Below are 12,357 nucleotides of genomic sequence, written 5' to 3' on the forward strand. Positions count from 1 at the left end.
CTCCGTGGTGCTTTTGTATCCAGTGGGCACAGAAATGCAACCAGGGAAACTGTGATGATGTAAACCCCTTTGCATCTGTGCATGATGTGTGACAGCAGATATTTTCTTCTCCTGCACTGGATAACAAAACATAGGAGTGCTCCAATATTGAAGGCACTTGCTAACTAAATTCATTGTGGCCTTATGCAGATACAGATTGAATTGGTTTTAAAATGAGAGTGAAACGTGAATTCTGTTGCTTTTAAAACTAGAGGATATATTGCCTTTTCTAAACACTTCCTGATTATTCCCAAATGTCCCTTACTTCCCAGCTTCTGTACTGGTTCTCAATAGTTTTCTTTCCTGGGACACTGGACATGAGACAACTGTGGTCTTTTTAAAGTAAAAAATTGACAGTTGGAGAAGATGGTGTGAATTGCAAATACTGTGTTCTCCTCTGGTTGTGGAGTTTCCCATTAGATCCATGTGCTGTTGGCATCTTCCTCCATCAGGCTGCTTTTGATCCTGGACAAGAGATTTAACATAGATCAATCTAAACTCAAAGCAGAACTGGTGATATCTTTTAGGTGGAAGCTGCCCAGATGTTCCTGAGTTGTGAATGTGCCAGCACCTTTAAATCTTGGCCCATGCCTGCAATTTTTTCAGGAGACTGGCTTCCCAGAGAAATGAGATATCCATCACTGACTCATCTTTTGATTCCTCATTTCTTTTTGAGCAGTTTTTGTACTCATTGGCAAAGTCTGGTTGAAGTTTACTCAGTTAAGTGTCTAGAAGAGGTGTTTACAGCCCCCAAAGATGCTTGTTAGCCAAACAGCAGCTGGGCAGCAGTGCCTGTGCTGGCTTTTTCCTTCTTTCAAGAAGCAGTAGCCTTTAATTAGGTTAATCAGGACCCACAGAACCCAGGTCTCACTGTCATATTCATTATCCTTTTCCTTTTCCTTGCCCTCAGTAAGCAGGAAGCCTAGGAAAGAGGTAAAGGCATTATGAGAGGGTAAACAATGGATGTGGTAGGAGGCTGAGGTTTATAATGGTTCATAGCATACCCAGCCATTGGAAGATCAGCTGCATTTGTCCTGCTAATCACAGAACTGCTTGTTCTCTCTTTTGTATTACAGTCCACTCAAATCCACTATTAGAGTAGTTCTGGGTCAACAAATATTTAATAAAACAACTGATGTAACACAGACATTTGAAATAGAGAAATACATCTTGCATCCTGAGTATTCCGTGTTCAATCCTACTGATCATGATATTGGTGAGTATTTTTCTTCCTACAGTTTTATTTTCCATTTACTCAACCTAGTTTCAAGTCTAGTTGGTCTGTTAAAATCTGCCTTTATAGTGGAAAAATCATAGATACTGGGAGAGGCTTTTGAATGCAGAGGGTTCTTAGTTCTACCAGAGTTAAAACAGCATCTGAAAGCTAGACAAATTCAGATGAAAAATAAATTGCAAATTTTAAATAATTATGATAATTAGCCTTTGGAGCAATTTACCTAGATGTGAGGCAGATTCATCATCACTTCAAGTCTTTGTGAGATTAGGCATTTTTTCAACTGAACCAGAAGCTGTAGGCTTGATGCAGGAATTACTTGGTAAAATTCTATTGTCTGTATTGTATAAAGGATCTGAGTAGATGAATATAATAACCCCATCTGCTCTGAAAATCTGTGATACTAAGAATCATTTTTTACACTGAGATAGATTTAAAAATCGGCTGTCTTATCAGTCAGAAGTTAAATGCCCTTCTGATTGACCTCACAATATTAGTCAGAATCACAATGGAACAGCAACTTCTTATTTTCTGTTCTGTTCTTGTGAAAGTTGTCACATCACCCCAGGGCATCAGGCTGTGTGAGCTCTTTGTCTATGAGACTATTTAATAGCCTGACATTGGGAATATTTTAGGTCAGGCATGTACGGGCTTTTTTTGCTCCCAGATGGTGAGTATTTTCTACTCCATAGCAAAAAGCATTCAAGTTCTCTGTTGGTGGGAGCTCTGTCACAACATTCCAGGAGATGAACTCAATTTGAGGCATTACTCTGCTCTGAAATATCCTGGTGAAAACAACCAATGTCACTTTGAGATCTCACAGCTTTTTTAATTACTCTGAAATGAGGCATGTCTCACCAGCGTGCGATGTCCAAATCTAGGGAGAGCTGAACATGGAGTGCCTAAGACAAGTCCAATGGCAAAAACAAACAAGAAGGCAGAAAGTGTGTTGAGGGAGGGGACGATTCAGTCCAGTCAGTGATCTCTGATGCAGCAGAAGAGTGGTTTCCTCCTGAGAACATCTTTTGAAAGGAAGCAAACTACCACATGAGTATTTCCTAGGAAATTTGAGGGATTCTGAGACAGGCAGAGTTGGTGGGGAAGAGGAGGAAGGTGAGGAAGAGCGAGCTGCTGAGTGTGGGAGCAAGCTTTGTGTGGGCTTCCCAGCCTGTGAGATATTCTGTCCATGTTCCACCAAGGCCAAGAATTGTAGTCAGCAGAGAAATAAGACTGACCAGTGGGATCACTTGCTTTCCACATAGCTGTTCCCACAAAACCTTGAGCCTCCAAAAGGTGATGAGAAGGTTTTGTAGGTCTGTCCACATTACCTCAGCTCTGTTCTCTTTGAGTGGTGTGGCCAAACCAACATGCTGTCCTTGTTCCATCCAGCACAAAGCCCCCTTTGCTGATTCACTGCCAAATGAAAGAGATTTGCTACAGGGGAGCTAATTTTTGAAATCTTTCAATATCAATCTCATGATGCTGCACAGCTTTGTATTTACACTCTTTTCAGCCCCATGACTGGTTAGTAAAGGTTGTGGAGGTTATGTAATTCTTTGCAGCTTCAAGAAGCTTGGTTTTGAAACATCCTGAGGTTTTATTCCTTAATTTTCAAGATCTTGAATTTTGCTGAACTCAGTGATAACAGAACATTAAATACACCAGCTCTTGGAGTAATTGATTTTTTAAATGGAATTGGAATCAGGCCAGTGGCCAGGCTTCCAGAAGCAGAGTATTTGCACATCCCACTTATTTCAGCTGAAAGTTGGGGATATGTCACTGTTATTTAACTATAAGGTGGGAGGAGACACATGTATTTTCCATCTTCCCCCTTCTCTACAGAGGCAGTGAAGCAAAATCTGCTCAGTGAGCATAGCATAAAATAAATATTCCCACAAGGGGAGTAGCTGAATGTTTCAGCCTTCAATTTGCTGTGAATTCAGGTGCTGTTGAGATGAGTCTGTCTGTCTTTGATTGAAATATCTTAATTAAGAGAGGCTTAGGGGATAATTAAATTTGAATCTGAGACCCATTACTGCCAATCCCATTAAAGAAAGAGAACAGTCACTTTCTTCCTCCTGTATTTTCTGTTCTGCAGCTTTGATTAAGCTGAAGAAGAATGGCCAACGTTGTGCTGTCAAGTCCCAGTTTGTTCAGCCCATCTGCCTGCCGGAAAGTGACACTGTTTTCCCTGACCAGTTGAAATGTCAGATTTCTGGATGGGGACACAGGCATGAGAGTGAGTAAAATGAGAGCTGGTGTCTGTGAAAAAAAAAAAAAAAGAAGATAAAAACATAATGCTGAGGTATATGTTATACAACTGAGAGTTTGGTAAAATATTTTGCGAGGGATTTCTGGTGGGATTCTTTATACCTGCCTTTAGAGTTTAGAACATTTACATCTGAAATAGTCTTCCTGAACTTCCTTTATAGTCCTTGGAATTTGGAGTGTGGTTCCCTTGACCAAATGTTGACACCAATTTAAGGATGGGATGAGCTATGAGCTAGACAGATCTCTGTGGACTGGGAGGGGAGAAAATAGCTTGTTGTAGTGCCAACACCTGGCATTTCAGTAAAGTGAATCCTACCTCTGATTTCTCCAGGTGGGTATTAAAGACTGCAAAACAAATACAATCAATTTACTGGTCAGTGATGGAGGGGATTTTTAAGTTCACCATCAAGAAACTTTGAAAATGTTGATAGGAGAGGACCACATAGACTTGGGCTAAGAAGTGCTTACACCCAGTTTGAGAAAGGTGCAAACATCCATCCCATCCTTTCAGAGGAGGAATTCCAGGATTATGAGGCTGGACCATGCTGCTTCAATGCAGAGATGGCAGAGACATATGTAGGTAGATGAGAAGGACTGAGGATTTGGCTGCTCCATTTTAGTAAGAGATGTAGTATGAGCAAATACCCCACTATAAATGTGCAGTCTAAAGACAAAAAGAAGTAATGGAGCCTCTGATAAATGGATGATTTATTATAACATCTGGAAAGAGGTGAGGACAGGAGTGCTGGGGTGCTGTTGCTGAGTCTAGAAAATTAGAGAACCCAATGTGGATTAATGTCTGGACATTGCAATAGTGTTATTTTAAAGGGCATGGAGTCTGACTGGAGGATCATAACGTGATCGCTAAAAAAATATTATCTTTTAAAGATGTCCACAACATGAGAGGTGTTAAATGTGTTTGAGTTAAATGTGTTAAATGTGTTGTATTTTTCCTTGTGTTTTCATGTTATACTCTTGACGTTCTATAACAATAATTTTCTTTTCCTCTCTGGGAATTTTTTAAAGATATATCTGGTTATTCGGATGTCCTGCAGGAAACACTGGTTCCACTTATTCCTGAGGAGAAGTGCAGAAGCCCTGAAATTTATGGAAGAGAACTCACAGAAAATATGTTTTGTGCTGGCTACTTTGATAGCAAATCTGATGCTTGTCAGGTAATCTGTGTGTCATCTCTAGGCGGGTGATAGAAATGTATTTTGGTCAGAAATGTTGCAGTGTTACAATTCTTACTTTTGATTTTACAGTGTTCCGAAAGAAAATAAGTTTCCCTAAAGAAAAGAACCTTACACGACTGCTTCTACCTTCATTTTTTTAACATGTTCAATGTCAGTTAAGCTCTGCAGACGGGCTCCAGGATATTATATTCCTCCTACCTTCACCTAAGGCAGTGGCTGTGCACTGGAAGGTGTGTTGCTCTGGCTCCTGGCTGAGCCTGCAGGTGGTGGCAATGGATTGCTGCCCAGCTGGCAGGACAACCAGCATGAACCTGTGTGGGGCCAAATCCCAGAGCTGCTGCCTCTTGCCTGAGGGAAAATTAGGACACCTGGGTAGGAGGAGAAGAGCAGTGGCAAGGTTTGGAGGAAGGAGCTGAGGTTTCTATAGTGGATGTGACTGAATGGTGTAGAATGTCAGTCAACTGGAAACTGTGTTATGTAACCTCAGTCATTCATGGAATGACCTCATGCTCCTACTGCTTTGAATTATGTCACACCTTGGCTCTGAATAAGGATGTGGAATTGTTGTGGTGATAGATGAGACTTCTTAAAATGAAGGATCAGGTTATTCCTTACATAAAACTTCATATTATATCGACACTTCATTTTGAAGGAGGAGGGTTTTGCTCTATTAGCATAAATTCGTGAAAAGGTAGCACATAGCTAATAGTTGCCAGTGTAAGTGGAGCAAAGAATATCATGTATACTGCGTGCTGGAAGCCCTACAGAGGTCATAAACATATCCAAAGGAAGGTGTCAAGAGTGAAATGGCAGCAGCCAGCAGTGGCTCAAGGCCAGGGCTGAGATTGAGGCTGCAAGTGTTCTCACACAGCAGAGAGATGGAAACCACCCTGCCAGCCCAGCTCCCCTCGCCTTCCCCAGGAAATGCAAATACAAGAGACAGCAGTACAGCTGATTCTCTCTCCCTGCCCTGGAAAAACAGAGATCAAGAATGAGAGGGAGAAAGGGAAGTGGAGGGAAGGAGAAAGGAGCTGCACGAAGACAAGTGGTCTAGAGAGAATTGCAGAGTCTGAGAAAAAGCGATTCAAAGTCACAGATGTTGCTGAAGAACAGTGCTCATGACACGAGATCATTATTAGTGAATCAGTAATTCAATTTTCCCCTATTGTCAGATTTGCAGAGTGGTCTGAGGAGAAATAATGTGGACCTCTTAATGTAACAACAGATGTAGCAGACCTCTGGGTTTTCTTAATGTACCCTTAGGATGTTAACCTGTAAACCACCTGTTATGTATAAAAATATTCCAAGACCATGAAATTTCAATGTGTTTTAATTGACTATTTTTAAATTTTTAAAAGATATTCTTGGAAACTATTTTTTTAATCAGTCACTGATACCAAAATGGAAATCAAGTTAGTTGTGAAAAATAAGCAAATAAGCAAAACTTCATTTGATGTCACTCACGTGTCACAGAAATCTCCTAGTATAAAGGCAACACAATTTTCCTATGCATTTTGCTCTCAAGGAATTTTCTTTTGAAACAGGAAAAATATATATTTCTTCTTGGTCTCAAATAACTAGAATGATTGCTCCTTTCACCAGTGTGATTTACTGAGTCATATTTTTAATTTCTAACATTTTAATTTCTCTAGAAATTCAGTGTAAGAGTAATAATAATAATAATAATAATAGTAATAAAGTCTCCTGTCCTGAATGTCCAAGGTTTAAAATAAGTAGAAGTGTTCCAAATTAATCCTTGCTATAGTGTAGTTTGAGCTGCTTTTTGGTTTATGGTTTAATGACAAGGTAAATAGTAGCAAATTCAAACACATGCTGAACCCCATATGCCCCATAAAATTACAGCATCCCACAGTCACAAAGTGTGTCTGTATGCAACAACTTTTTTTTGAAAACTCTCACGTTCTCTGAAAGTTGCAATAAACTGCATCAAGAAACTCTCCAAACACAGCCAGGTAAACCCTCCATGCAGTGCTGATATTACAGCACAGTACCAAGCCTCAAAGGCTTGTTCACTTCCATTGAAAATTATCTAAATCAACTATGCATTTCAGTAGGTGTCTGAATCTAAAAGAATTTCATATTTTAAAGCAAAATCTGATATTTTGATACTTTCGTTTCATGTGTAATTAAAAAAATTCCACCATTATATTAGAGGCGGGTATGACTAAAAAAGTTTTTTATAATGAAACTTCAGTAAACTTTTTTTTATTTTTTTAAGTTTAAATCTCACATGCCAACATTCCTATTTTAGGATTTTCCCAAACTGATCTTCTTCTGACTGCTTTCTATCAAATTAGATAATCTTTACTTACTTTTAATACAGGGAGATTCGGGTGGACCTCTGGCCTGTGAGAAAAATGACATCTCTTACCTCTATGGAATTATCAGCTGGGGAGATGGCTGTGGCAGAGTCAACAAACCTGGAGTATACACACGAGTGACCAACTATGTAAAGTGGATTAATGAGAAAATAGCCCCCCGAAAAACTCGTTCAACAGTTGAATAAGCTAACATTTGAAGCAGGGTTCAAGAGGCTTTTGGTTTTATTAAAGTGGCATAAATATTTTATAAGCTGGTATGAAAACTGTCATGGTAAATCTTAGCAATTCCAAGCCAGACCACCAAAAGCAGGCCTGCTCCATCTGACATCAGCAGCCTTGATCCAGGATTCTAGGGCTGTGGATTGCTCAACACACACAACTGTCTTTATTTGTCTTAATAAAAAACCCCAAACCTGTCAAGAGAGTGCACAAAAATCTACAACTCTGTCTGCTTTGTGGATTACATAAAAAGTGATTTGATGTATTTAGCGGTTTCTGGTGGAGCTGTCATCCTCCAAACCAATCTGTAACAACATTGTCCTTGTATTCTCAATTGAAATAAAAAAATAAATAGGAGGACCAAAAATGAAATTCCCTCTCCCTGAGAAATGATCTCTTGAAACTCAGGTCAAGAGACACCAAAAGAATAATGCAGGTAAAGCTGCTCCTCAGCTGACTGCAACAAACCAGTTCTGGGGAAAGAAACCAGAGGGTTTAGGTTTTGTTTCAACCAAACACGTAAGCACATTTTTGTATAAACATATTTCTGTGTTCCACTGATGTAAAATCAGGAACGTGCCTCAGAGCTCTGCTGAATCTGGTGTGCAATTTTCCAGCAAGGTTAATGCAACACCTCCTGAGAGCTCAAAGTGTTTTGCTGAAAAATGTTGGAAGTTGGAGCAGCTGATTTAGGTTGATACAGCCAGGACCTTTTGCAGACTGTGATCTGCTCCTTGCCCTGAGGATAGCAATGGAAATACTTCACCTTGATGATAAATCCCTAAACGTTTCTTTAATGTGACAGTGTTTTGAAGATGTCTTAGATTTAGTACTAACAAGTTGTTCAACTATTTAGATAATTTAGAAAGGAGGTTTCTTGTAAAAGATTTTTCAAGTGGATGTCTGGAGTGCATCTTGACATTTTCCTTAGGGATTTGGTGATATCATTAAACACAGGCTTTACTGTCATGGTCTATGGAATTGTTTTGGGAACAACTAAAGAAATTATTACAATATATAGCTGTTTAAAGGCTGTGGACTCAGCTGTGTCAGAAAAAACAGGCAGAAAATGATCCAACCAAGAAAGTCTGACAGAGAATGAAAAATTATTTTAAAATTCTGTTACAGGGAGCCTTTAGCCATGTCAGATGTGTATATTTGAAGTGTTGATGTGAAATGTATTTCTTCCCTGTTTGTGAACATATATGAACTCTCTTAAGTGTTTCAAGAAAAGTTCTGTTTTAAGATAATAGAATTTAAAGTGGTGCCCAGATATTCAGATGTGTCCTTTATTTTATAGTGCTAGTAGTGTCCTCAGGTTTCTTATTAGTGGTGAAAGAGATTTTTAAGGAAAAATAACCAAAACTTGAGCTTGTGTAAGTACAAATATACAACAGTGCTAATCTAGATAAATGATGTAAACTGTTTAATAAAAACATTTACCCTCTGTTTCTTGGACTTTGTAATGTATAAAGTTACAGTAAAATCTTTCAGTCCCTCTGTAGGTTGTTGTACAGGTTGAGAGCTGGTAGAAGGATGAAATAACACTTTGTGCTGGAAGGCATGAGAAAATCTCTGTAAGGATCACTTTCAGCTGGTGGTGCTCCCTGTTTAATGCAAGTGTCACACATTTCCAGCAGACAGATGTAAGCACCTGGATGTGTTTTTCATCTATGAATACTGTGAGTCCCAAGATCAAAGCCTTCAGTTTGTTTTTCTGAGGCACTAAACACTAGCTTTAAAAACTGATATCCTCCTCTGGGATCTTGATTCCAAAACAAGCTGAAGGCTCTTGTTGTCTGGCTCTGCCTCCCTGGCCATTTGCAGTCTGAGTCTGGCTTGCTTAATGCCCTGAAATGAAAGTGACTGTGGAACAAGACTAACTGTAGCTGCTGCTGAAAGGCAAGTACTGCATCAGCAGGAAGGAACTATTTGCTCTTCTTTGGTAGGGACTCATCAGGAACAGGTTTCCTCTCAAAGATGAAGCCATTCTAAATGTCTGTATCTCTTCTGTGACTTCAGTATCACTTTGAAATTAATAGCCATCCACACTGTGCATACTTTTGTCTTGTAGTTTTGTGTTATAGATATATTCTCTCAGTCTTCTCTTGCAGTAAAGGTGGCTGTTTGATAGGAAGGGTGTCAGACTGGTGTTTCTGACAATGTGTAGAGTTTTTTTAGCTGTCATGTTTTCAAAATCTATGCTGCTTGTATCAGTACACAGCAACACCAGAACAAAGAATAACACACTTTTATAGAATATACTGAATGGTCTGTTTTCTGCCCTCAAAGGTCTAAGTGACAAATCTCCAGTTGATACTCATTTGAACACTTTTAATGCATTAAAATTAATTTGTGGCTTTCAAAGCACCCTGTTTGTCCACTGTTACTGCCTTGACTCAGTGGAACTAAACTAAAATAATTTGAGCATCAGCTGTATGGTTACTAGCACTGTATTAAATGCACAAATGCAGAGTAGAGGTGGCAAGCAAATGTCCAGCTTAAGTGAGATGTCCTTGCCTGCCCTCTCACACCCCTGACATCAGTCACATCCCTATGGGACACTCCAGCATCTGCCTCCTGCCTTTCTGTTGAGCATTACCACATGGAAACTCAATCTCCGTATTTTTCACCCTCTTTATGTGATTATTGCTTTGGTTAAAATGAAAACCTGACTCAAATGTACTAGTGAAATTTCATCTGATATTTTTCCTAAATCTGTATTGAAATTGAATTAGAATGCAAAGCCAGTTGAACAAACACTTTCCTAATTCATTATGAAACACACTTAGAAGATGGTTTTATTAAATTGTATGTTATTCCATGAAAACTGACCGATTCAAAGGGAAGAAATAAATGCATACATCTTAAAAAAAATCCCTCTATTATGCTATTGAAAGAAAAATGTGCTGTAGTGCTGTTTTAAAAAAGCTGAAGAACTAATTACCATCAAATAAGATGCAGCAGGAGTATTTTTGGAATAATGGACTCTAATTAGTCCATTGCTCGTGGAAATAAATCTGAGGACATCATTAACGCATCTCATTCTATTCATTGTAGCTGCTCGGGATTTGGTGTAAGCGGGTTGTTATCTCGTGACAGTTGCATTGCAAAGAAGAAAAAAAAAAGTGAGAAGAGTATTTTTATCTGGGGTAGTTGGCTGTGTCTTCTGAGAGCCAAGAAGAGCTGTAATTATACTTTTGAAAAGTGACAATTGGGCATTGTAAGGAAGGCGCGGGAAGGGGGTGTTTCGGCCGGCCAGAGGCGGGCCCCGCTCCGCGGAGGAAATCCGGTCCGGGCTTTGCGGGCGGCCGGGCGCGGGGCCGGCTCTGCGGGCAGCGGCCAAGGCCGGAGCGGCGCTGCTCCCGCGGGAGGCCGCAAAGCCCGGACCGGATCCCGGCGGGGGTCGCGCAGCCCGGAGCGGATCCGCCGAGGAGGCCCGTGCGGGGCTGCGGCGCTCCGGGTGCCCCGGCCTGTCAAACCCTGCAGAAACAAACAATAAAAATAATTCCAAGGTCCCCCCAGCCCATAAGTAAACTAGGTGAACACAGAATGCCGGGGGCGGTGCGCGGAGCCCCTTTGGGCACGGCAGGTCGGGCCGGGCAGAGCCGGGCAGAGCCGGGCAGTGCCGCGCTGGCCGCCCGCCCGCCCTGGCGGGGCCCTAAGAGCGCTATTTTGGAACTGAGTGACCCCTCAGCGCGGGGCGGGCGCAGCGAGCCGGCGCAGCTGTCCGGAATCATGACTGAAGATGACGGATTCCGTGGTGGTGGAGGGTCACGTCAAGTTGAGAGACGGAAAAAAGGTCCGCGCTCCCAGCGCCCCTTCGGCCCGCGGGGGTCCCCGACCGCCGCCCCCTTCCCTGAGGGGAGAGCGGCCGCTCTGCCCTGCCCGGCCAGGCTAACCCTGTCCCTTTGCCTCTCGTTGCAGTGGAAGAGCAGGTGGCTGGTGCTGCGCAAGCCCTCCCCGGTGGCAGGTAAGAGGGCCGGCAGAAGGGCCGGCAGAGGAGCGCGGAGCTCGCCCGGCTGGCTGAGGCTCGGGCCCGCAGAGCCCCGGCGGGGTCACAGCAGAGCCGCGCCGCTCCGGCCTGGGGCGAGCTGCTGCGCTCCCTGAAAACAGCGGCAAAAGTCACTTTCCAAGGCACAGCCATTGCATTTGGTGCCCCTTCAAAATGTACATTTTTTTTTTTTTTTTTTTTTTTTTTTGGCTGAGGGGGAACTTATTTCTTCAGGGTGATTGCTTGCTGTAAAAAAGGAAAAAAAAAACCGCTGGCATTGTAAGCTCGGTAGTTATTTTTTGATCAGTGTTTTGACAGAAAATATCACTTCGATTTAAAAATAAAATGACATTTTGAATTAAGGAAGGGGAAAAAAAAAAAAAGATAGTTTCCATGCTTCTGAAGGGGAAATTGAAAATGTTACACAGAGCTGATGTTTTACTGCTGCAGAGGGAAAAGTAGGCTTCAGGTTTCCTCATCTATTGCCATCAGGGAAAACATTTGCACCCAAAAGTGTATCTTCCCAGGGCTAAATGTTTCCTACACTTAGAAAATGTGAATCCGCATTGCTGCAGAATGGATTATGGCAGCTTTTCTAGGCTCTCGCTAGAAAGACTGAAGGCTTTTTAGTAATTCATTACCTGAGTTGTTACAGTAATTTTTTTAGTGTCTTAAATACCCGTATCTCATCTGAATCTGTGAAACTTCTCTGTGTGAAAGGGCATCTGTTGGTCCTAGAGCTGGTATCTATGTGAATATGGGCCTGAGTTTCTAATGTGAGTAAGCCAGGTTTGAAGGGGGTAGATGAAAGAGCCTGACTGATAATGTAGCTTATTCCTCAAAAATGCTATTTTTATTCTAGCTAAATTAGCCAAATTTAGTAAAAAATCCCCTGGTGATTTGCTTTTTTTGGTACATAAACCATAGTCATTCTTTCTTGAGACACACAACTGTATTGCAGAATGTTTAAATACTGTGCTTGCAGCTGTTTTTGCTAACAGGTGCACAAAAACAATTGGGGATCCATGCAAAGCTCTGCATTAGTTACAGACAGTTCAGTCT

The 12,357-nt window shown here is 41.3% G+C and overlaps 2 protein-coding genes across 5 annotated transcripts in view; both read left to right on the forward strand.

The window, feature by feature from the left end:
• Window positions 1-8,750, forward strand: part of HGFAC (HGF activator) — a 40,884-nt gene extending 32,134 nt beyond the window's left edge. The window contains exons 11-14 of one of the 2 annotated variants that reach the window (XM_085059703.1): window positions 1,116-1,255; window positions 3,372-3,512; window positions 4,571-4,719; window positions 7,085-8,750. In XM_085059703.1, the coding sequence (XP_084915829.1) occupies window positions 1,116-1,255; window positions 3,372-3,512; window positions 4,571-4,719; window positions 7,085-7,267 (613 nt within the window). In that variant the 3' untranslated portion in view covers window positions 7,268-8,750. Of the gene's footprint in view, window positions 1-1,115; window positions 1,256-3,371; window positions 3,513-4,570; window positions 4,720-6,672; window positions 7,056-7,084 lie in introns of those variants that run through there. The other variant, XM_085059704.1, reaches the window with a different exon arrangement.
• Window positions 8,751-8,880: 130 nt separating this feature from the next.
• The window catches only part of DOK7 (docking protein 7), a 57,715-nt gene continuing 54,238 nt past the window's right edge, over window positions 8,881-12,357 (forward strand). For all 3 annotated transcript variants that reach the window (XM_085059699.1, XM_085059701.1, XM_085059700.1), the window contains exons 1-2: window positions 8,881-11,103; window positions 11,229-11,274. In XM_085059699.1, the coding sequence (XP_084915825.1) occupies window positions 11,050-11,103; window positions 11,229-11,274 (100 nt within the window). In that variant the 5' untranslated portion in view covers window positions 8,881-11,049. The remainder of the gene's footprint in view (window positions 11,104-11,228; window positions 11,275-12,357) is intronic.

The sequence above is a fragment of the Lichenostomus cassidix genome, chromosome 4, assembly GCF_008360975.1.
Source record: "Lichenostomus cassidix isolate B80296 chromosome 4, HeHo_3.0, whole genome shotgun sequence".
NCBI classification, from domain to species: Eukaryota; Metazoa; Chordata; class Aves; order Passeriformes; family Meliphagidae; genus Lichenostomus; species Lichenostomus cassidix.